Source organism: Sabethes cyaneus, chromosome 2 (genome assembly GCF_943734655.1).
Source record: "Sabethes cyaneus chromosome 2, idSabCyanKW18_F2, whole genome shotgun sequence".
In the NCBI taxonomy this organism is placed as follows: Eukaryota; Metazoa; Arthropoda; class Insecta; order Diptera; family Culicidae; genus Sabethes; species Sabethes cyaneus.
The window spans coordinates 11,451,572-11,477,701 of NC_071354.1; the positions used below are offsets into that span (position 1 = coordinate 11,451,572).

Sequence of the window (26,130 nt, forward strand, 5' to 3'; positions counted from 1 at the left end):
TCGCAGACACAAAGTCTAAGAAAGCCCATAGGCAAAATTAGTCTAAAATTGAAACGAGTACATTTTAGATCCGGACTTCTGGTAGGAACTGGAACCATAGACAAACAGACTTAGCAACACAAACAAGCATGTGCATAACATCTTGGAGCATAATAAGAAAGAGTGCTAACACATGGCAACAACTCAATAAAAAATGGACTGCACTCATCAACGATAATAGATTAAAACTGCATAAAGCCGGAAAATGGCTCAAGCTAAAATGTTTGGACAAATTTCCTTGAATAGCCTCTAGGCAGTAGATACATTACACGATCGCTACATTTTAGAATTAGCTTAGCGATAATAATTATATTGATGACTAAACTTTGCTTCTTTATTTTTCTGTCACACATATTTACAATTATTGAAAAGGTATTAAACGCGTTCAGCGTAATTCGATAGTTTAGAGTTTTATTCTCGTTTGTGATGCTAAAATTACGCCATTTCACATTGGTCCAAAACTAAAAAAACGTGCGCACATGAATTTTGCGTAGGAAAAGTGTTTGTGAAACCTTTGCAAGTGTTGCTTAAAATTGAAAGCTCTATCCTTTGGTGGAATTCAACTTTTGATTAATCCCCCTAAAAGTAAAATAAAAAATTTATTGTTCGTCATTTTCCATATAACACATTGATGTGTTCTGCAAAGTTTTAGAGCATATTATTATAATAAATTTTGCTGAAGACAGTAACCTTCTATCTCTTTAGCGAAGATAAAAAATCCGAAGATTGAAAAAATCGTTAAACTCTGTTTTAGCTCTTTTTGTAATTGTTGTATGACTTTTTCATGTTTTACAAAGTTGTACAAATGGTAAAAATACACTACTATGCCAAATATAGTAAAAATACCTCTATGGCGACATCCATTTAGTACGTCACGCAAATTTCGACCAAAAACATCCCTTTGTAGAATTTCAATATAAAAAAAACCAATTTCGAGCCCGACTTACTCAACTAGTATATATCGGCAGACGGTTACGAATGAAACCTTCTGGATTTCGTAGCATTTTTCATATAGTTTCTAGTTCATGTAATTACTTAGTAGCCGGCTGCCGATAGTCGAGTAATTCGGGGTCAAAATTGGGGATTTTTTTTTATTAAAGGTTCTACAGTTCCTAAACAAGCAACCACAGATTTATACTATATTTAGCAAAGTTGTGTATTTTTCCTATTTGTACAACTTTATACAACATGGAAAAATCATACAACAACTACAGAAAGAGCTAAAATAGAAAAATTGATTTTAACAATTCATATCTAAGAAGTAGATTTTTTCTATCTTCGCTGAAGAGATAGAAGATTACTGTCTTCAGCAAAATTTCTCATAATAATATGCTCTAAAACTTCGCAGAACACATCAGTGTGTTATATTGAAACTGAAGAAAACTGAGTTTTTCATTTCACTTGTAGGGGGATTAATCAAAAGTTGAATTCCACCAAACGAAAGATCTTTTAATCTAAAGAAACTGTTGCAAAGATTCCACAAACCTAAAACCAATATTTCCTACTCAAAACTCTAGTGGGAACGTTTTGGTTCACTGATTTTGGATCACTGTGCATTTGGTGCTTTTCATTCCGTAAGGTACTGACCGGAATCCTGGTCATTTTCGCAGATTTCGTACTGAACAACCTTATTTGACTTTCTTCATCGTGTCTACAAAGTTTTCTGTAGAGTAATGCGTATTCTGCTATCCGTTTTTTCCCCGATATGATCCTGCTACATCCGCGCGGAATTATAAACAACACTAATTTATCTGCTCTTAATTCCGCTCACAACAAATCTTTAAACAAAACAAACAGAAAAATGAGTTATTCATAACTATTTCCATAAAACAGTTAAATGTACATCTATGTACCTATGTAGCACAAATTCATCATAAAAAATACTTTTTGGAGCGAAAAAAACCTTCCGATAATTTAGACCTCCGCTTAGAACAATTGTTAACAAAACATTCGGAAATCACGTTTTGGTCAGCGTGCAATGAAATGGCCTTTGGTTTGGCCAGACGAACGAAGCAAAAGTTGTCAGTTTTTAACAAAAACATTAAAGGAACATGGTATTCCATGATAGTATACTTATTAATGACGTTTTAGTGAAATTTACTGTTGAAAAATAGATTTTTAGGATGAGTGCGCGGAATAATGTGCTGCGCGGAATTACCCGCAGGCACGGTATATGAATTTGATTGTGATACATAAATGGAACATTGCCAAATCGGCCTTAACAACAAACCGGGTTGATTAAATAATTACCATTCATTTAATTCCCTTCCAAAGACAGTAATACGGTTGCCGACTGCCACAGGCCGAAGATGATCTGAAATTATTATTTTTGAAAGGCCTTAAGGTCGTGCGCGTGCTTTACGTGGGTATATTCTATGCATCGGGAAAAATAGCAAAGCTCCTGAATTCAAGGCCTTGCCTCCGAGGGGTTTTTAGCAAGGCGTATAAGTGCGTGCGTATAACCGGGGACTGCTTTTGTAACCTTTTACGTCTTAGTTGAGTAATCAATGGTAACCAGTGTGATTATCAATGTTGGTCTTGGGTAATCATTGGTAGTTATTGTTAATTTTTGATGTATTCAAATAGTATTCAAAAGTATTCAGGGGTAATCAAGGGTGGCTTCTTTGAAGGTGCGTAGTAGTCGGGGCTGTTGGAGGCCCCTTGATCCCTCCTTTTGCCCATTTATTGTACTTTCGAAAGCTTATTGCAGGGTTTTTATATCGTGGATATGAAAATATAGCAAAACTCTCTACGGCCGGCTGTTTGGAGTTTAATTTGCTACTAATAATGACAATATATATCGGACCCAACAATATTTCGACTGTTGGTTTAAACTATCTCCAAACATAAATTTGTTCACATAACTAAATTATCTTAAACAAGATTCTCGAAACAGCCGGCTCAATAAAAGTCGAGTATAAGAATAACGCTAAAAAAATACATAATATCTTTATAACAAAACAACCGATCACATCACTTATCAAGGTGAATCCCGATTCAACGAAGCCTACCTTACTAACAAAATTCAACTCCTTCCTGTAATCTTTGCTGGGATGCAGAGGTTAACACGGTCCCTAAAACAACAAAGATTACATTAACACTCCTTCCCCAATCCCACCTGATTGCAAGGACGTGGCCGGCGCAGTTATTGATCCTTCATATATCGAGTCACTGAATTTTGCACAGTGAGAATGACCGGTCACTCCCAACCACATTCGTTTGATTCATTGTGCAATTTCACTGATTCGGATCAATCACTGAGTGCAACCATTGATATGTGCAATCAGTCTAAGCTAAGCTAAGCTAAGCTAAGCAGGCGACTTCTTGAAAAGACTGCTAGACTTTGCCAGTTCGGTTCGTTCCGTTGACAACGCGATCATTTCTTCGGGATATACTTCCCACTGTACCATCCGCATCAGACTGTTCTTCGCTTTCTTCAACTCTTCCTGTGTTAGGTGTAGAATTTTCGGCTCTTCCCCCCGAAGTCGGCGTTTTAGGTTGTCAATAAAACGGTGTACGTACGCTACAGCTCTTGAAAGACGTCGCCACTTAGAGAAGCGATTGAATTCCATAACCCTGCCCGGAATAAGATGTTCTTGGACCACATAGCACGACCGTAGCTCTTCTTCTGGCGGTATTAAAGATGTTCTTTGCTTTGGCCAGTACTCTTCGGGTTGCGAGAGATATTCAGGTCCTGTAAACCAGACGTCGGTTGCTGCCGGACACGGACATTTTCCCCACTTCGTAGCCGCATCCGCCGGATTCAATTTACTAGGAACCCATCGCCACTGTGCAACATCCGTTGTGGATAGCATTTCCCCAATACGACAAGCCACGTACTGCTTGTACTGGCGATGATCGGCACGTAGCCATGCTAGAACTGTTGCGGAATCACTCCATAGAACGCATTGCTTTACTTCGACGGTGTGGCTCTCTACGACCGATGACATTAAGCGGGTTCCTAAGACCGCTGCTTGCAGCTCCAAGCGAGGGATCGACAGCGGTTTTAATGGCGCAACTTTCGTTTTAGCCGCTACTAACGAACATTCTGCTTCACCGCTAGGTTTGACCACCCTGAAATAAGCGACAGCGGAGAACGCGACTTCACTCGCATCGACGAAGACGTGGAGCTCAAGAAATTTGTAGATTTGCGCGTTCGCTCCGGCGAAGTAACAACGAGGAATCCGCAGGTCCCTGACCTTCGGAAAGAGCTCCGTCCACTTGGTCCATCTGTCGAATATATCGTCTGGTACTTTCTCATCCCACTGCAGTCCAGCTCGCCAAACGTCCTGAAGAAGTATTTTGCCGTGGACTAGGAAAACACTCAGAAGACCTAGTGGGTCGAAAATTCCCATCAGGCATTTCAGTAGTTGTCTTTTGGTTGGGCGTCCTGCGCTATCAATCACTTGCTGAATCTCGTCTTTCATTTTCATGGCGAATTGTAGCTCATCGCTCACCGTCAGCCACAGCATCCCCAATACTCGATCACTCCCTTCGGTAGGGTTCAGGCAAAGGCTCTTGCTATCTTGCGGATCTTCCTCCTCCATCTCTCTCAACACATCTGCACTGTTTGATAACCAGTTTCGGAGCTGGAAGCCTCCCTGCTGGTGAATGAATCTAGTTTCGTTAGATACGCGCGCTGCTTGCTTGTCGTCTTCGAAGCTGTCGAGAAAGTCGTCGACATAATGGTTTCTCACGATTGCTTCGACAGCTCGTGGAAACTGGTTCGCGAACTCCTCGGCATTTTTATTTTTCACGAACTGTGCCGACGCTGGTGAACTTGAAGAACCAAAGGTGGCAACGTCCATTAAGAACGTTTCCAGGGTTTCCTTTGGGTTGTTCCGCCACAGAAAACGTTGCGAATGACGGTCCTGTTCCCGAATCGATATCTGATGGAACATTTCTTTGATGTCTGCGGAAACTCCCACTCTGTACTGGCGAAAACGAGATAGCACAGCTGGCAGTGACGTAAGTTGATCTGGACCCTTAAGCAGCATGGAATTCAGGGATATTCCATCCACTTTAGCTGCCGCGTCCCAGATCAATCGAACTTTTCCTGGTTTTCGCGGGTTCGTTACCACTCCTAGCGGCAGATACCAAACACGCTTTGGGTCTCCTCGGGACAGTTCACTTTCCGTCGCACGGTGTGCGTAACCTTTCACTTGATACTCGGCTATTTGCTTTCTCAGATTTGCCGCTAATTCGGGATCACGAACCATCCTGCGCTCCAGACATTCGAAGCGCTTGACTGCCATACAGTAGCTATCTGGAAACTCAACATGGTCATATCTCCACAGTAATCCTGTTTCGAATCTATCTCCAACCCGGAAGGTAGTTTTTTCCATGATTCTTCTGGCCCGCTTGTCTTCTTCGGACTCTAGCTGCGACAATGGCTTCGCCCCCTCATCATCTAACGCGAAATAATCCCTTATTAAACTGTTTAAGTCCTGGTCACTGACACATTCACACGCATGGTAGTGGAGCGTGTGTGTAGTTCCTCTGTCGCTGCCACCAAACACGCACCATCCCAATCTGGTTTTTACGGCAACGGGCTCGTTCTTCTTGCCTTCTTTCACCTGTAGCGGCACCGTGAGACTTAAATTATTCACGCCTATCAGCAGACGAGGTACGGCTCTCTCGTAGCCAACGATTGGCAAACCCTTGAGATGACGGAACCGATTGGCTAGTTCATCGTATCGAAGGCACTGTTCCGGCAGGGTGAGCTCTTTTACGGTACGAACATCATTCAGGGTGAACTTCTTCTGACTAGTCGCACCTCTAATTGTGATCCGAACTTGCTTCGACTCCGACTCCACTCTGGTTACATTTCCTGTCCACTTCAGACACAAAGGCTTCGTCCATCCGTCAATGCCAAGTTGCTCAACCAGCTCATGTTCGACCAGCGATAGGGATGACCCATCGTCCAGGAACGCTAAGGTCTCGATGGTGGCTCGAGGTCCAAAGATAGTGACCGGAATTATTCGAAATAGAAGTGACTGATCGCACAGTCGGTGGGTGTGGTTTTCCGCATTCGAGGGATCCTGTGCTGGGTCCGGGTCCCTACTTGAACGATTCGAATGGAGTAATGGGTGGTGACGGTATTTACACTCTTCAATCACACACTGCGTGGCGTTTCTGCAACTTCTCCTACCGTGTGCATTCAAACAACTACGGCAGAGCCCATTGTTCTGTACGAACTTCCACCGGTTGTCAACGGAATACGATCTGAAAGTGGCACACTCCGTGACTCGATGTCCCGTCTTCTTGCAACAAGCACACCAACGCTCATTTTCGCGAGCTGGTACGCGCATCTGCTCCGTCTCATCGATGTGGGTGTTCACTGATCCCTTTTGCTTCTGCTTGGCGGGACCGCTGCTCCCCGCAGTGTACATAGTAACTCTGCTAATTGCAGTGATGACTCCTAGCATAAATTCCCCGAAAGTTTTCAGATTGACCACCGGGTGTTGTTGTAAATAATCTGCCCACTGCATTTTGGTGTGTGTGGGAAGTTTCTCTACCAGTTCCATCAACAGAGTCGGATTCGAAAGGTGATCCTGCTGTCCAGCCGCTTCAAGATGGTCACATAAACTGCGTACCGCCATGCCGAAGTCAATGATCGTCTCCAACTTCTCCGCTTTCGGAACCGGAACACTACGCACTTTGTCTAATAGAGCACTGACTAGCAATTCCGGCCTACCATATAGTAAACGAAGGGTATCAATCACTTGGGGAACCGAATCGGGAAGCAGTAACCTGCTTTCAACAGACTGGTACGCGGGTCCTTTAAGACAGCGTTGAAGTCGCGCGAGATTCTCGGCACAATTGTAACCGCAAGCCAGCGTTGTGTTCATAAAGCTGCTTATGAATATCGGCCAATCTGCGGGATTGCCCGAAAACATAGGCAAATCGCGAGGCATTACTTGCCGTGCAGCTAACTGTGACGGGGAAGGAGTGAATTGTTCAACGGGCGGAAATCCCGGTGGCAAGGGGATATTACCTGCCGGCAAAGTCGGGTTAATATTATACGGAAGAGTCGTATTCGTTCCGAGCGGCGGAACAGTTTCGGGAGGATGCGAGTATGAATTGAAAGAAGAAACCGTGGCTGATGGCATCAAGTGCCCAAATTGCTTCATCATTTGATGGAAGGAGTTATTATAATTTGGTGGCAAACTGTGAATTTCGTTTTGATATACTGGTTGTTTACCATGCTGTACTACGGGGGGATTTTGGGTATCATTATTACTAGTCGGATCAGATACCTTTCTAACTGCTGGAACTGTCGTAGAAAACGCGCCGGTTTGCTGCTGCTGTTGCCTCTCGATCAGTGTAGACTCCGGAACCGCCGAAGGGAACGCGCCGACTGCCTGCTGCTGATCCCCACTGACGTGTTTCGGTTTGACCGTCGAATTTAACGGTTGTTTGTTGATGTCGGGAACGATTGGACTCGGTAACTTATCATCCTTAGTGCTCTCCGGGACGCGTGAGGTGTTCTGTGGAACCGGCGAGGCTGCTACTTGCTCTTCCGATTGGAGATTTGGCGCGCCTTCTGTCTGCTCAGCGCATTCATCTTGCCACTGCTGTACCCTTCTGAGGCTCGACCGAGCACTAATCCTGCTTCGGTTACTAGCTACCTCATCCAAATCAGTCATCTCCTCTTCCAGTTTATGCTTTTCGGCAAGGTGGCGTGTCTCCAAAGCCTGCTTCTCCTCCAGCTGCTGGAGCTTCATTCGGTGGCGAGCTGCTCTAACGCTGGAAGTGGTAGTGCGGGACGAAACGCTCAGAGGCATGCAGTTACGGCAGCTCCAATGCCGATCCGCAACAGACTTTGTCACTCCAGCGCAGGACATATGCCACCAAACTTTACACTCGTCGCATTGGACCATGTCATCCACCTCATCGGGACGGTCACAGTTGACGCAGTTGTTGGCCTTATTGCGTTCGGGTGTATGCATATCCGACTGACCTTGCTTTTCCATAGTGAAAAATTCTTAAAGATTTTGTTCCGGCGGTTATGGAACAAAGAAAAACGACCACTGACTTTCCTTAGCAACGTATGTATTTTGATACAAGCAGCTTTAAGCTATAAACATAATTTGATTTCATTATTTAGCATTTACAAAATTTAGGTCTAACTTACAATTTTTCAGTGTCGCTATCGAGTAAACCGCATGTATTTATCCGTAAGATGTAGGTTATAACTGTAACTGTTCATTGCATGTTTAGTTTTATCTTAGGTTTTAGTTTAGCTTATTGATTCAAGTACTTACTCGTTCAGGTATAGCAAATAAGGGTAGTTAACTTTAATAAATTGTAGATTTAAGAAGATTTTTACTAGTTTTTAATGCAATTTCAACTAATTTTATGTAGGTTAAAGAATTTCACGACTGGCAAGCCACTGTAGAGATTGTTTTCGTTCTGTGTTCTCCCCTGTCATGACAAGCCGTTTCATAATCTGTCAGTTTGACACACTGTCTGCCAACGCTTCTCGTCAAGCGGCACGCCGCGGCGCATCGACCTTATCGGCCAAAGTTGATTTATGGGAGCTAGGGTGCCCAGGCGCAACAACGGAAAAATGAGGCATGAAGACGAGACAAATGGAACAGATGAAGACGAAAAACAGAAAGGAAAGTAGATAAAAATAGTTAGAAAAAGACTCAAACGGAACGAAAAAATGGGAAAAAGATTCTTGAAAAACAGGAAAAACTAACAAAAAACGAGTGAAAAATATGATGAGAACCAGTACTGAAAATAAGAAAAATGGGACAGGAAACGGAGGTAAACGGAATAATGAAACAGGAAACATGGGCCAAAAAAGAGGAAAGTGAAATAGAAAAAAAGAATAACGGAAGGAAAGTAGAGCAAATACTGAGCAAATGGTTTAGAAACGGAGAAAAAACCAAACAGAAAAATAAAAAACGAGTTTGGAAAAGACGGAACAGAGAAAAGGTAAAACGTGTGATAGAATAATTTTAGAATAATTTCGAGTCCGTGTCCGCTTTGAAGTAAAACTTCAAGTTAAAATTCGTTGAAATTCAAGTCGAATTTATTTACAATTTTAAGTCAAATTTTAACTCAGATTTCAAGTCCAATTTCAAGTACAATTGAATCCTAATTTCAAGTCTAATTTCAAATGTATTTCAAAGTCTAATCTCAAGTTCTATTTAAAGTTTTGTCCAATACTGTACTTTAACAGAATCAATTTTATTTTTAAGTCAAAATTTAAATCCAAGTAAAACTTCCAGTCCAACTTACTCTAAACAATTTCAAATTCAAATTTCAAACTCAATTTTAGGTCCAATTTCCAGTTCAATATGAAGTAAACCTTCAAGCCCAAATATGTCAAAGCTGATTCCTAGTCCAATTTCAACTGTAATTTTTAGTCCCAAAAATCTAGACTTTTGAACCTAAACGACCGGTATTTTTGTGATAATGTGCCATTTTACGACTGTCTCGTTTTGCCAGGCCAAGTCATTTTTCTGAAAGGTCGTGTGCCCCACCTTTTGTTTACGTCTGGGCATGTACGCTAGTGGGTAATGCACATACACAGCACGCCCATGCGATCATCATCAGTAGACTTAGAAGTCATGGTATTTCAATAAAATGAGTGCGTAATGGTTTAAAATTTTACCTCTTACTGGACGTTTTTACCTCTTGTGGAAAAAAGTTAGTTTCATGTTTTTGCTTACATTAACTTTGTGCCAAAATATTCCGGGTTTTGGTCCGAGTTTATACCAATTGCTCTGTAGCAGAGCAGTTTTCAATGTGAGCCGATGACAACATTTGATAGTTTCGGATGATTTTGTAAAGTTAAAAAATAATGGCGACACTTTTTAGATTAGATTTAGAAGTCGTTTCATACAAAACCAGCGAGTCGTCACGGTTTCATATTGGCAATGATCCAGTCCATGTAATAAGCTACTTTAGTAACAGGTGTTACTTTTAAACCACAGTACCACCCTCTAATACCGAACTGCACAAATTGCGTTCCGTAAAGGTCGACTGCATATCCCAATGGTGCTCCAGAATCGCCGATACAAGTATCATTACTGTAATTGTTTACACACAACCGCCTATCGGGAATTTGCTCGACCGTGTTGGAATACTTGTAACAATCGGAACTGTTGGTTGACGTAACGGTCGCTTTTTCCAGTTCCCACGACTTGTCCCATCCAGAGGTAACATAGTAAGGTGGCTGGTAGCTTCTGAGGTACCGCGTGTGTGGCAAGCAAATCGGTTGAATATGACCTGTTGATTGATAGGTTGATTGTTACATACTTATTTTTATATCATATTAGATTTTATGATACACAGTTGAATATCATTCACTTTTCAAAGACATTTTTCTTGATCAGACACCTGATAGCTTTAGAGTCGTATAACCTTAAATTAAGATTATTAAGTCTTTTATGCAATACCTTCAAAGTGAACATCTTCGGTCAAACGGAGCAGAGCTATGTCATCGGTGAAAACTCCGCTGTTAAACCCTGAATGTATAGTGATACACTCGACGTTGTAATCTTGGACGGGTGGAGCACAATCCTCACCGCCGTCATTGCAGTCGTAATACTGATTAAGTGTATGCTCACCTAGACGCACTTTGGTGCTAGAATGTGAAAATTAATATATCAATTTGCTTACAAAGACAACTCACAATTTACAAGTGAATCCTCTTAGCGCAATGAGCAGTCGTAAGGACATAACGCTTGCTGATCAACGTTCCATGGCACTTAAGTCTCTCGTTCGCCATCAATAGTGCCATCCAAGGAAATTCAAATACTTGGGCTAGTTCTCCCTGCCACGGTTCGACGGTTGAGGGTTGGAGACGGCTTGCAGTATGAATGCCACAATACCGGGGAAGTAATTTCGAAACCATATTCGTTTGAGTGGGTTCAACTGCTATAGGGGAGACCAGGTAGACTTGATCCCTTGGGACAATTGATCCATTCATTGTTTCTCAGTAAATACAATGTTTTTTTTATGCAGAAAAAAATAAAGTTGTACATTTCATTCAAGTAACAAAATTGCAAAACAAAAATGTAATAAATTTTTACATTGCAAGGAAAATATAATATAATAAGATTTGCAACGGAATAATTCTCTATACTTCTTTTTTTAGTGAAGTCCAACTTTTTGGCTACGGAGAACTGTCTTAAAATTTTTTAATTGCTTTTCAAACAAAAAATTAGCTAAACATGTGTATTCATTGATACTATATACATTTTGCAATAAAACTTGTATATATTTTACAAAATTAATTTTCAGTAAAACTTACTACGACAGGTACACTTGATCCACATAATTTCAGTGACACTTGATCCTTTTATTAGGAACTGAAGAGCTTGGAATCCGTTATGTCGTAAATAATAAAGTGAACAATTCTTCATATCGTAAACATTCGTCATGTAAAAATCACGAATAGTCCGGAGATCCGGCCAGAACGACTGCAAAAATGTTCAACTTGAATGTAATGACACTTAAGCGATATGTGAGAAAACGAAAAAATGCTTCTGAAAAGATCATTTAGCAACCGGACTATGGAGGAGCAACCCGTGCATTTTACAAGGAAGAAGAAAGACCGCTCGGACGGAAGTATTTATCTAAACAAAACGACTCATCTTCTTTGAAGAATTCTATTAATCATTGGTACCCGATGATTCCGAACAATACAATTATCTAAACACCTGTAGATATAAAACCATTTCCAAAGGCATCGCCACGTAAAAATATGCGAAGAGTAGGAAAACGAGGAGATACACATCCTTACAGATGCACTAACGAAATTGAAGCTGGAGGCTGCTCTGATTATTAAACAGGAAAAATATAATGCTTCGAAAATTCAAACCCAACGAAAAAGTTCTCGTCGCAGATTATAAAAGATGTCCAAAGCTATACTTTTACAGATCGATGGACTTAACGATTTCTAAATACTTTTTATATTTTTGAATTAAGCTGTTGTACACTAAATAATGATACTACATGAACTAGGCCTATTTTAATAAAACTTCCAAATGAAAGTTGAGCTTTAAAAATATATATTTGCAAATGGATCAATTGTGCCTAAACTGGGGATCAAGTCTCCCGCATATTTTGAATATGTACAATTTTCTGTACTTTCCAAAATATCCCATATCTTTTGATTAGCGCTACGTATCACTAACTGATAAATTGTAGGCAGTAAGCTGTATTGTAAACTGTCGAAAAATTGAAAACCCAGGGTTTTGTTCTCGTGGACTTTTGAGAAATATACATAAAACAAAATGGGGATCAAGTCTCCCTTGTTTCCCCTACAAGTTTGCGTGACGTGATTTTCTACAACTTTGAAACCAATCTATACTAAACGTCAAATCAAAAGTACTTTTCTATAATACTTACGCTGAAAATTCATTCCCGTGATCTCACTGATCCACGTGATATAATGCTGTACCTTAGTGAACGCTCCATATCCCTTCATATAACATTTATTGGATCCAGCCGATCTAGCCTGCGAGAAGGACACGATGCCACCCAAGAACCACCTATTGCCTCTTGGAAAAAATAATCCTCCACCACTATCACCATTGCAGACACCGGTTCCGTTTGTATATCCGGCACAGAATAGACCATCGTTTATAGTTTGACCGAACAGTACTCGGTCGGTTTTTAAGCACGCAACGGGATCGATCACCGGAATGTCCACCTTTTTCAAAATTGGAGACGTTTCGTCGCTTTCCGTTAACCCCCATCCAACAACAGTGCCATATCTGCCGATGATATCTGGTTCTACATTCATACAAGCCGGTTGAACGTAATCGGTAAAGCGAATGATTGTACTAAGCTTAATCAACGCAATGTCATCGACTAATCGAGTGAAATTTTCAAACTTAAAAACTTTCTCGACTTTATGCTGTTGCACAAATGCGGGATTTATTTCAAGCAGATCGTGAATTCCCAACCGAACCGTTATACGACTCGGTGCCAGGGGAAACCCGTTTTTCGCATTCATGACGCAGTGAGCCGCCGTTACGATGAATTCTTCGCTGATTATGGTTCCACCGCACACATATTCCGTTGACGGACCATTGCTATGAAAGATGGCTGCATGCCACGGCCAGTCCCCCGGATCAGTGGCCTGTCCATTGGTGATCAATTCCTTACCAGCAATCTTTGGAATTCCACACTTCGATAAAACTTTGTTAGCACAACTAACCGTAACTAACACTGCAGACAGTGTGATTATGAATGAGTTCTTCATTTTTTTTTGTTACGAATAAAGTGTTGAACTTGTTTTTTCGTCCATAGACTGGACGCTTCGCTTGGTGAACGGACACTGATAATGTGCTGTCTTCGAACTTCGAGCATGAACTCTAATCTGCGTCAGTATTGATACCATGTGGAAGCATTCTAATTGGTTCTTGACGTAGGACTGTGTTCGACAGCAAGTTAAGAGGGTCAACTTAAAATTTAAAAATTGAGACATGGTTAGGTTATGCCTGCTCTTAAATCTTTTAGTTCAAATAAAGAAAACTGTTGATCTTAAAACTGCACGCAATGAAAAACAACCAAATGTCATGTCATACCGTAGTCCTACGTCAACCATGTGGTCGGTGTCTCTCTTCTGATCTTTCTTTTGTGGACGTCTGAAGTGGAGATGAACGAACCATTCCAGTTTTAGCAATCGTAAAACCGGTGTGTTCGATGTTCGATGTTAGCTGCAAAAGCATGACCGCCTGTACTGTAGGGATTCTGCTTTGCGTTCATCAAGTGCAGTTTATTTGGTTTATATATCGGTGCACCGATATGAAAAAGTGCAACATCGTGGTCAGAGTTTCCAGATGTGGAAGATCAACTGGTTATTAAATATTTTGAACTGTTGAATTATTGTATATTTATGCAGATAAACCAGTACAAATATGCTTAGCAAATAAAAACTATACTGCGGAAAAATTAATTAGTATAATGGCAAATTCAAATTTCTAAAAATAGAACATAACTGGTCATGATAAAATTCTGTCCTAACTAGGGTTCGTTTATTAGTTATGAACCTTTTCCATGTTATGGAGCCTTTATTTTGTAGCAGACGAGGAAAATATGCCACTTTTTGTGGTCCGTCTTCCAAGCAAATAAACTATAATTCTTATTATGAACTCGATCCTCAGAAGGTCTACAATGGAGAAGCAAACAGTGAAATCTGTGTATGAGAAATAAGTAAAGCATGGAGGTTAACGATACGATAAAACTGGTTATCAGCATAGACAGACTATATTTGTCTCTCTATCCTTATTTCGAACCGTTTCTCATCTCTACAAAACAGCATTTCGATTCAGTTTCTATCTATTTTTTCGCTGGTGAATGCTCATACACTAGCGTTACGGGTTCGGTTACTACAGCCAATCTGGCTTGAGATATGCGGTTCATTTCAGACGATGAACGCGTTAAGCTCACAAATATCGGTTTGCTGTTTGCTGCTCTGTTAGATCAGGATATGTGTCTGATAACTGAAATAATTTGGAGAACCGGGAATCCTCGGTGATTTTTATTTATTTTGGAAAAACCCGGTATTCTCAGGCGATTTTTAAAACCTATGGAGCTGCTTAGAACATGCCTATTGATTTAAATGCTTCCTAAAAACTGGATTAAAACTGCTTGAGAGCAGTTGAAAACCTGCTTAGAATATGCTCAAAAACTGCCCAACGTGGTTTGGAAGCTATATAAAACTGCTCAGATTGCCTAAAAACTATTTTAAACTACTATAAATTGCTATTCAAAATTTGTTCGAAACTACGTAAATATTGCTTGGAACTGCCGTAATATTGGTTAAAAACTGTTTCAAAACTAGCTAAAAACAGCTTAAATATATCATAAAAACCCGAATTAATCCACTTAGCGGCGTGACCTGGCCTTTCTATTAGATCTTTTTTATGTCTTAGTATCTCAATATCTATACCTATAAAGAAGGATTTCTGTCTGTCTGTCCTGTGTTCCTTATAGAATCAAAAACTACTGAACCAATCGGCGTGAAAATTTGCATGTAGAGGTTTTTGGGGCCAGGAAAGGTTTTAGTGATGGTTAGAGACCCCTCCCCCCAGTAAGAGGGGGGGCTCCCATACAAATGAAACACAAATTTCTGCATAACTCGAGAACTAATCAAGCAAATAGAACCAAATTTGGCATGTGGGTGTTTTCGGTGACAAGAATTTATTCTAGGGTAATTTGAGACCCCTCCCCTCTTTATAAGGGGAATTATAACTCCTCTCCCCTTTAAGAGGGGGGGCTTCCATACAAATTTCCTCATAACTCGAGAACTAATCAAGCAAATGGAACCAAATTTGGCATGTGAAGGTTTTCGAGGGCAGGAAAATTTTCTACGGTGAATTAGGACCCCTCCCAACTCTAAGAGGGGGGGCTCCTGTACAAATGAAATACAAATTTCCTCCTAACTCGAGAACTAATCAAGCAAATAGAACAACATTTGGCATGTGGGTGTTTTTTTTGGTGACAAGAATTTATTCTATGGTGAATTGAGACCCCTCCCCTCTTTATAAGAGGAATTATAACTCCTCTCCCCTTTAACAGGGGGGGCTTCCATACAAATTTCCTCATAACTCGAGAACTAATCAAGCAAATGCAACCAAATTTCGCATGTGAAGGTTTTCGAGAGCATGAAAATTTTCTATGGTGAATTAGGACCCCTCCCCACTTTAAGAGGAGGGGCTCCTGTACAAATGAAATACAAATTTCCTCATAACTCGAGAACTAATCAAGCGAATTGAACCAAATTTGGCATATGTGTGTTTTTGGAGACAATTTTTTTTTCAATGATGAATTGGGACCCCTCCCCACTTTAGGAGGGGGGGTCCTATACAAACGAAATACAAATTTCCTCATAACTCGAGAACTAATCCAGCAAATGGAACCAAATTTGGCGTGTAGGTGTTTTTGGAGGCAAGAATTTTTTCTGTGATGAATTAGGACCTCTTCCCACATTAGGAGGGGGGGCTCCAATACAAATGAAATACAAATTTCCCCATAACTCGAGAACTAATCAATCAAATAGAACCAAATTCGGCATGTGGAGGTTTTTGGAGGCAAAAATATTTTCTACGGTGAATTAGGATCCTTCCACACTTCAAGAGGGGGGGCTTCTACACAAATGAAATACAAATTTCCTCATAATTCGAGAACTAATCAAGCAAATGGAACCATATTTGGCATGTGGGTGTTTTTGGAGGCAACCATTTTTCCCATTATGAATTAGGACTTCTTACCTTTTTAGGAGGGGGGGGGGGGGCTCCCATTCAAACGAAATACAAATTTGCTCATAACTTTAGAACTAATCGAGCAAATGGAACCAAATTTGGCATGTGAGAGTTTTAGATGGCAGAATTTTTTTTCTGTGGTGTATTACGACCCCTTTCCCTTTTAAGAGGGTGGGCTCCCATACAAATGAAATACAAATTTCCTTATAATTTGAGTACTAATCAAGCAAATGGAACCAAATTTAGCATGTAGGAGATTTTTGAGTCTTGAATTTATTTTATGATAGTTAGAGACCTCTCACCCCTGTGGTAGGGGGATATGGACTCTCATACAAATAAAACAGAAATTTTTACGAAACTCAAAAACTAATCCCACTCGAGAAATTCGAGACTCTTCCATAAAACATTAATCAATAACAAGACCACAAAAACTATCTATAGTAACACTAGATCATTCAGGACGAGCCGGTCGCGAGTGTTGCCGGTGACCCGCCGTCGGAAGCGCCGCCCACTGGGGGGCTTGCAAAACTCGAGATAGTGACAAAGATCATCCGAGATTCATGATTTATGTACAACACAGGTTAATTTGTGGCAATACGAAGTTTGTCGGGTCAGCTAGTGTATCTATAATTAGTCATATTTTTTTAAACTTGAAATTACTGCGAGTAAGTATTGTATTTTCCTTACTAGACTCCAGAATGAATAAATGTAGAAAACCAATAATTCAAAAACCAAGCTGGAATTAAAGAAATACTGCAAAAGTGGCGCCACAAACAGTTTCGATTACGAGTAACAGCAAGAGAGGAAAATAACGATTGAAATGCAATTTTGCTGATGTGTTGGGCACCACGCAAGGATTCATTTTCCATGTAACTTAATTTTTTCATCAAGCGTAACTGTTTCAAAAGGAGTATTTAGAAACGAGGTAAGTATTTTTTTTAAATCATATATTAGGCTTATACAAATTTGAAAAAAAGTTTATGTCCTGGTCTCAAAATATTGTTGAAGGGGGGGGCAAGAAAAAAATAAAAACATTAAACCTTCAATAACCACAGATATTTTGTACAGTACTTAAATTTTAGTTCAAGACTTTCAAATTTCGAAATTTTTCGACCCAAGCACATAAAGTAAGCATCCTGCTAGAGATGAACCAGTTTGATAATAGTGGAGTGCCACAGGATCACCTTAGAGAGCCACAAACGTATAACTTGACCTTCATTTGAATTTTGTTTTGAACCTCCGTGTCACTCGGTTAGTTACCTTGCTTTTTTAAATAATCGAAATCCGTGTCACTTACTAGTTCAGAACTCGGTAACCACGACATAGTATCGTAATCTAACCATAGTGTGAAAATGGCAGTTTAGGTCCCTGCCACTTTATTACTTGGAACGCTTATGCTGTGCTATCGACATGTTTTAAAAAAACAAATCTCTAAAGCTATTCACGTTTCTTGGTCAACCTTTTAGTCTGAATATCAGGCCTCTCCTTAGTTGATGCTTCTTCTCCAACAATAACGTGTTTACCTTTGTATATTAAGGATGCACACCGTTTCGAAAATTTCAAGTTTCGAACAGTTCAGTGACATCCTGCATGCTGCATGCATCCAATGAATGGTAAAAACTGTATCGTTGAGTTTTACGTTCCCTACCTCCAAAATTAGGGTAGTTACTTGGACATTACGGAGTAAAACGACAAATTTTGAGCCCCGAAAACCCGAAAAATTCTATTTTCATCTTATCTAGTACCTTTGACGGAAAAAAATAATCCCACTGCAATTCAAAAATCGGAATATCTCCGTCAAAAGCGGTTCCAAATTTCACTAATATATTGTTTAATTGATTGTTGCCTCCATTTAATTCGGTTCTCTTAAAACAAGGTAAATTAAAATGGAACCAAGCCGAAAGTCTGATTGCAAGCACCCCAATTTTCGATGTCGGGAACTTAAAGATTAAGCACAATAGTTACCTGTGACTTGCAGCAGAATCAGAAAGCTTAGTTGATGAAAGAAAGTTGGTCGAGACTAACGAGATAACTATAACTTTCCACATATTGGATAATTTAGAGATGTAGGGTAGATGCTCCAGTAATGGAGGGATTATGTCGGGGGGTAGTGTGTAAAGACAATTTAAACGCTCAATTTATCAGTTTTCAATTGAACTACATGATAATATGATGCACCATAGTGTTGGCTTTAAATACATACCAAAATTATACCATTCTGCTGGTTAATATATCTAAAATATTGATTTTCCTGACATTAGTATGTGCTCCTAAAGTAGTGGTAATGTTCCTATAATAGTGGAAAATTTGCCTATAATAGTGGAATGTTGTTTACCGCCTTAGCAACGCTTGCAATGATCATGGCAGCATATGGATAACAACGTAGGCTTGTTAAAATGCTATGGATTGTTACGAATTTCTTAAGAAATTGCACTCTATTGGACTGCAGAAAAGAAATTTGTAATTTTTGCACCAGGCTCTTGCATTTTAACTGTGTATCTTAGATAAAACTGTTAACAAATAAATATTTAACAATAGAAAACTGAAATTATCCCGAAATCCGCCAAAATTATGATATATTTCGAGTTTCCACCACTACTGGTACTACCACAACTACTGGAGCATCTACCCTAAACTCATTGAACTGTGAAAAAATCTGCTTGTCACTAAAAAAATGCAACAGACTAATATGACACTTTATTTTTTTGCCCCTTCACGTTTCGAAAATTTTCAAAGGGGGGGGTGACATAAACTTTTTTTCAAATTTGTATAAGCCTTATTATTTTATTATTATTTTTTTAAATCATATCAAATCGCTCCTATATCATTCAACGTATTTCGCAAGTTCTTGCTTTCTCACCGTTTTGTTTTCTACATATAGTAAATTCAGATTCAATTTCCAACCACAATAGTGCTTAGTGAAGCAATTCCAACAGCTATTAGTGATTAATGAAGTGATTCCTATTTCTCCGTTTGCCTACTAGTGCGATTCAACATTTTGTTTTACATCTGCCGCCATCGCCAGATTTACCGTCACCGTAACGTCAGTCGAAAAGGCGGTTCAGATTAGCCGTCACTGAACGCCGAAGAAGTCACTGAAGGCCGAAGACACATTAACCGTCAACGGAACGCCAAGATCACGTTACGTGCATGGGTTTTTGTAACCAAGTCGTACACGATAAGGGTGCTAAAATGAATGCGGCTTTCATGAAGGTTCTGCGCGAGCGGAAAAACCTGCTTTGGATGTGTGATGAATGTGTAAAGCTTATGCAAATTCCCCGCTTCAAAACGGCTATGTCTTCAGTAAGCTCAGCTGTCTCATCGATCGAAGATAGCCATCGGGTAGCTATTAGTGAGCTTAAAGAAGCTTTTTCGGTTAATAGTGAACAAATGCAGCAGCTTTCTAAGAAAGTCACCGAGACAGCGTTGACGCCACTATCTTCTAAAATAACGTTACGGAAACCGCCACTAAAACGCCGTCGTGAAGAGCGTGTGAAGACTAGCTTGCCGCCCCTCATCGGCACCAAGTCCACCACTTCACTGACCGTACCCCGACTGTTTCTCCCCCAAAGGAGCTCTTTTGGCTGTACATGTCTCGTTTTCACCCTAGTACTTACCACTAAATACCGTTACTGAATTGGTTCGGGACTGCTTACAGTGTGAGGATCCTATCAAAGTGATCCCTCTTCTGAAGAAGGATACCGACCTAAATGCGATGAACTTCATCTCCTTCAAAATTGGTCTGGATAAAAAATATCGCAGCGTCGCACCGGATCCAGGTACTTACTTGGCCAAACGGTATTGCTTTTCGGGAATTTGATAATCCGAATTCCAAAGGTTATTGGGCTCCGCCTAACACTCATTCGTTGCTGACTACTCTTCGCAAATGGAGTCCGCCTAGATACAACGGACCGTTCAGTCCTCGGTACTGCTCCAGCTACACCTTTACGCCGCTGGTTACCGGGATGCACCGATTCTAGCACTTTGGGAACTCCTGACCCCTCCGCCATAGTCGCGCCTATCCTGCCTGCGTTCAACAGCCATCCCGGTCCTACGTGTGGCTCTGGGGAACGGGGTTTCCGAAACTGCTTTCATGGCAAGTACAAATTTGTTAGTCCGCAACTCACCACTGACCCGCTCTGCGCTTCTAGCCTACTGAATTCTAACGTCAATGGGTTCCATCTGGATAGAAATGTTCATGCAGTCTCCGACCTTGCTCCAGCTCCACCACTACTCCGGCAGCTACCGGGATGCACCGATTTTAGCATTGTGGGAACTCCTGACGGACAAAGGTAGACACATTCTTTTTGGCTGCTAGCGAGTGCGACTACGATGTTGACCGAGACATGGCTGGATGAATGTTTGTACAGTGCGCAACTGTTCGGCAATGGCTTTGCTGTCCATCGCACCGATCGTAACCCCTCGAACAGTAGAAAAACTCGTGACGGGGGTGTTCTGATTGTTGTTTCAACTCGATGGAACAGTTATATCGATCCAACGCCTGTGTCCAATGCTATAGAGCAGCTATGGGTCAGGATCGCTACGCCTCGTCGCGTAGTGAGTGTGAGTGGCATCTATTTGCCCCCGGATCGTCGTAACGATATTAGCAGCATTCATGAGCACGTGGACTCTATCGGTGCTGTTTTCTACAACTTGGACCTCAGTGACTATGCTCTGCAGTTTGGGGACTATAATCAACCTCAGCTCCGGTGGTGAAAGTCGAGCGACGGGTCTTTCCAGATCGACTCCCTAATGGCTTTATCTGCTGCGAGCTCTACACTTATTAACGGTTTTGCCCTACATGGGTTGATGTAAGTCAATGGTATTGCCAACAAAAACGCCAGATTTCTTGATTTAGTCTTGAGTAACGAAGCCGCAACGCCAGTCTGCACCGTTTCGGAAGCAATTGAGCCTATGATCACTCTCGACGCAGACCATCCTACTTTGGACGTCCTGTTGAATCTCCCAACGCCGATCATTTTTGAGGATGCCTTCGGGAATGATGGTACACCGGACTTTCGCCGAGCTGATCATGATGGAATCAGATCCGCTATCTCTCGCGTTGACTGGCAGACAATTTCCAGCGAACAATCGTAAACCTGATTAGTGAATTTGTACCCGACGCCCACCCGCCTTTAAAATCTCCTTGGTCGAACAATTGCCTACGCAGACTAAAACGGCTGAGGGCTAGAGCTCTACGAAGATACTGCCGGAATCGTTCTCACCTTACAAAACAAGAATTCAACCGTGCGAGTAACGACTACAAAAAACTGAATAGATTTCTGTACCAACGATATGTTCTCCGTACACAGGCATCTTTGTGCAGGAATCCAAAGCGATTTTGGCATTTCAGGTCACTGCAAGAGAACAAATTTCCTGAACTATGGAAATCCTCATTTATGTTCCCTGTTCACAAGAAAGGTGATAAGAGAGACGTTCGGAATCACAGAGGCATCACCTCCTTATGCTGCTGTTCTGAAGTTTTTGAGATTATTATCAATGAGGCGCTTTTCTGCTCATGTAAGAATTACGTTTCAACTGCTCAGCATGGATTCTATCCCAAGCGGTCTGTTGCGACAAATTTAACCGAATTTGCATCACTACGCGTTCGCACAATGGACAACGGTGGACAAGTTGATGCTGTCTACACAGATCTCAAGGCAGCATTTGATCGAGTGGATCACGAAATACTGTTAAGGAAACTAGAAAAACTTGGAGTCAACAGATCCTTAGTCGCCTGGTTCAGATCCTATCTGATAAACCGATCGCTTCGCGTTAAGATCGGAGCTGCTAGTTCCGAAGTGTTTACGAATGTTTCGGGTGTCCCCCAGGGTAGTAACCTTGGGCCACTTTTGTTCTCGTTATTTATCAACGAACTTTCTGTCATACTGCCATCTGGATGCCGCCTGTTTTACGCCGACGAAGTCAAAATATATAACATCATCAACAGTACTATTGCAACTAAGTGTAGATCGTATGCAGAGTTGGTGCTCCCGGAATTTACACTTAGTATCAACAAATGTAATGTGATAACCTTTCACCGTAGACAGAAACCGATCATGTTTACTTATTCAATTGCTGGACACAGACTTCAACGGGTCTAGCAAATTAGAGACTTGGGAGTTACTCTTGACTGTGAGTTGACCTTCAAACCTCACTACAACGACATTCTGACGAAAGCCAACAGACAACTTGGCTTTATATTCAAAATCTCCGAAGCTTTCGCGACCCGCTGTGCCTACGGACGTTGTTGTATTGCGCACTAGTCCGCTCAGTTCTTGAGTTTAGTAGTGTGGTATGGTATTCATACCAAGCGTGTTGGATTGCTAGATTCGAGAAAGTACAAAAAAAGTTTGTTCGCTATGCACTTCGTTGGCTACCATGGCGTGATGCTACGAACCTGCCTTCCTACACTGATCGCTGTCGGCTTCTTGGAATTGAAATCCTAGAACGGAGAAGATCTCTTTGCTGCTCTCTTTGCTGCTAAGATCATCACTTCGGAAGTCAAGCAAGCAACACTGACAGAAAAACTTTCATGAAAAATCATGAAGATTTCATGAAAAATCATGATAAAGATGAAAAAAATGTGAATTTGTTGCAAAACGAATGTCAAAAGCATAACCTTAAAAGTTAGTAAACGAAGAAGAAAAAACGTAAAAAAGCACAAAGGAATACATAAAATTATTACTGGACAAACGGGATGCAAAAAGAGAAAAAATGCGAGAGAATGAGAGAGAGAGAGAGAAGAAAACTGTAAAAGTTGTAAACTCGAACAGGCACAAAATAAAAATCAAAAGTCGACAGGGGTCGAATAGTCACAAAATCGCAAAACAAATGTCAAAGGTCAAAAGCTGAATGTTAATAGTTTTAGTTAGAAAAAGAAGAACAAATGGGAGATGGAAAAGTGGAAAAAGCAGAAAGGAAAACACGTGACGAACAAACGGGATAAAAAAGAGGAAAGACGCGATAGAAAAAAAGGAAAAGTGTGAGAGAGAGAATAAAAACTGGCTTGAAAAAAGGAAAAAAACGAAAGACAAAATTTGAGAGAATGACTGAGAGAAAAAAGTGACAAAAAAGACAACTGGAGAGAAAAACAGGAAAAAACGAGAAGATTCGACAGAAAAAAGATGAAAACCTGAAGAGAAAGGAAAGAAAAACCGCGAAAAAAACGAGAAGAGCAAATGAGGATAAGCTGGACAGCACAAAGGAGAAAAATCTGTATAAAAAAGGACAAAAAAGGGATAGAAAAGGTGAAAAAATGAAAATAGGGAAGCAGAAAACAGGAGAAAGGAGAGCAGAAAAAGAGAAAAAGCGGAACAGAAAAAATCTGAGCGAATTGAATTAAAACGGATGACAAAGGTATAACACGAAAAAAAACAGTGTCCGAAAAGAAAGAACAGCAAGACACAATAACAGACGAAAGCGAAAAATGGGATAGAAAAGAAGTTAAAAAGCGGTAGAAAATGAAAACAAAGAAAACTGTCGAAAATAAAATGGAAGGAAACAGACGAAAAGCGGAACAGAGGATCAGATCAGGATTGAGTAAACGGCGAAAAAGAAGACAAAAAAAGAATTTCCGAGTAGAAAAAGAAAAAAATCCGCCCAGTTAGCTCCGGAGTCCGATGCTGGTCTAACAAGTCAGTCGTCGTATGTTCGAATCTCGACCCGTAATTTTACTGTACTCTAATAACCAGCTGCGAAGTCTGTCGATAAACAAGGGTCTATTTCTTAAGGACGTTTATACCCATGGTTTTGCTTTTTGAGAGAGATAAAGAGAGATAAAACACCAAAGAAAGAGGGACAATTTTACAAGAAAAGGAATAACAACAAAAACAAAATGAAGAACGAACTAAGCTAAAAGGTAAAACTAAAGAGAAAAAGACGGAAAAACGTATCCAAAAGAGGCAAAATGGAACAGACGAAGATTAAGAAAAAAGGAAAGAAGATAAAAGAAGGAAAGAAGTTAGAAAGCAACGAAAACGTAACGAAAAAATGAAAAAAAAGATTTTCCAAAAACGGGGAAAAAAATAAAAACCGAGTGGCAAAGAAGATAAAAAAACTGGACAGAAAAGGCAAAGGAGCAGACGAAAGGGGTAGAAAGGGAAAAAAAGAAAAAGAAAAAATGGAGAAACGAGAACAGAAAAAGAGGACGGGACAAAGAAAGAACCTAAGGGAAATGCACGAGAACGGTTGACAAAAGGGATATAACGAATAAAATGGAAGTGATAGAAAAGGAGGAAAAGCAGGTCATAATAACAGACGAAAGCCGACAACGGAACAGAAGAAGTTGAAAAGCGAAAAAAAATCCAGGTTTACGGCCCTAATAAAGAATAAAGATGAAACGGAAAAATGGAAGCAAACAGACGTAAAGCGAAGCAGAGGAAAGTCAGGATTGAGTAAAAGGCGAAATACGGGACAAGACAGCGGGAAGAAAAAAAACGAGAGGGAGAGGAAGTAGGATAACGTGACAAGAATATGAAACATAAAACAAGCGACATTCAGAGGGAAAAGAAGAATAGCGAGAGACAGAAAAAAGAAAGCCGATAGAGGAAACGAGGTAAACAAGGAAAGAGATCAAACAAGACATAAGAGGAGTAAGATGGGAGGTAGAACGGTAGAGAAAACGCGAAAATGGGAAAAAAGGAAAACCGAAGAGGAAAGCGAAATAAGGGAACGAAAACAGAATAAACGAGATAAAAAAGCAAAGCCTTGGGCTTAAACGGCTTTGTAAGACTTGACCCTACTTTATCGACAGACTTCACAGCCGGCTCTTAAAGTACAGTACAGTTACGGGGCTAGTGCAAAAATTCTACTGACTCTATCTAGCAGCACCGAGATTCGAACATACGACCATTGGCTTGTTAGACCGGCATCGTATCTCGAAGCTAACTGGGCGGTGCGTAATAACGAGACAAAAATGGGGCAACAAAAAGAGGAAAATCGGAACAGACAAAGACGAAAAACGAGAAGGAAAGGGAATAATAAGAGTTGAAAAAAGACGAAAATGAAACGTAAATATGCGAAAAAGATTTTCGGAAAACAGGAAAACAAATAATAAAAACTGAGTTAAAAACAAGAGGAAAAACTGGACAGAACAAAAGAAACGGGACAAAAGAGAAAAAAGCACAGATAGATAAGAAAAAAAATGAGAAAATACGGAAGGTTGTCCCTTTTGAAAATTCGGAGGTCACTTTTTTCCTATACATTCCATTTGCGCCATAATGTATGTATGTACCTGTGTAACAAGTATGATAACTGTGTGTTCAATTTACAAGTTTGCAATTTGCATTAAAGTATAGGAAAAGTGATGAAACATAATCGTCAATTTTCAATTCAATTTATTTCATTTATATTTTTGAAAATTTTAATTTTAATTCAATAGAGGAGACTGCTGCAGTTTGAGCCCAATTTTGTTTTCGGTCCATAAAACTCAATCAGAATGTTTTGCCTTTCTACTATATAAATATACACTGAAGTCGCTTTTTACGCGGTTTGGTTTTTACGCGAATTTCGGAATAACGGCGCTTTTTTACGCGAATTTTGAATTTACGCGGTTTTTTTTAGCGATAGGCGGAATTTACGCAGGTGTGCTCAAAACGTCTTTTTTTTCGCGTAGTGTTGAAATCCACAAAGTTTTTTTTACGAGAAATTTTGGTTTTCTTACGCAAGTTTTGGAATTTACGCAGTTTTTTTCACGTGAATTTCGGAATTGACGCAGTTTTTTTAGGCGAATTTCGGAATTTACGCGGGACGTATCCTTCACGTAAATAGCGACTTGAGTGTATAGTATAAAGGTATAGAAATCACTCGCAAAACCGGAAATGGAAAGAAGGTCCTGCGGGCCGAATGTCATATA

At 40.4% G+C, this 26,130-nt stretch overlaps 2 protein-coding genes across 2 annotated transcripts; both read right to left on the reverse strand.

The window, feature by feature from the left end:
- Nucleotides 1–3,347: 3,347 nt before the first annotated feature.
- LOC128733809 (uncharacterized) lies at nucleotides 3,348–8,015 on the reverse strand. Its single transcript, XM_053827616.1, has one exon. It carries the CDS (start codon nucleotides 8,013–8,015, stop codon nucleotides 3,348–3,350), a length of 4,668 nt encoding a protein of 1,555 aa, XP_053683591.1.
- A 1,898-nt stretch (nucleotides 8,016–9,913) lies between these two features.
- LOC128733814 (enteropeptidase-like) lies at nucleotides 9,914–13,270 on the reverse strand. The gene is made up of 3 exons (XM_053827621.1): nucleotides 12,408–13,270; nucleotides 10,455–10,642; nucleotides 9,914–10,284 (listed from the first exon to the last, which is right to left on the reverse strand). The coding sequence occupies exons 1-3, from the start codon at nucleotides 13,268–13,270 to the stop codon at nucleotides 9,914–9,916; spliced, it is 1,422 nt and encodes a 473-aa protein (XP_053683596.1).
- Nucleotides 13,271–26,130: the final 12,860 nt, after the last annotated feature.

Coding starts and splice junctions, on each gene's coding strand:
- LOC128733814 (XM_053827621.1), bottom strand. CDS start 13,270: ATGAAGAACTCATTCATAATCACACTGTCTGCAGTGTTAGTTACGGTT. Junction 10,643..12,407: donor GGAATGAATTTTCAGCGTAA/GTATTATAGAAA, acceptor TTCACATTCTAG/CACCAAAGTGCGTCTAGGTG. Junction 10,285..10,454: donor CGAAGATGTTCACTTTGAAG/GTATTGCATAAA, acceptor ATCAATCAACAG/GTCATATTCAACCGATTTGC.
- LOC128733809 (XM_053827616.1), bottom strand. CDS start 8,015: ATGGAAAAGCAAGGTCAGTCGGATATGCATACACCCGAACGCAATAAG.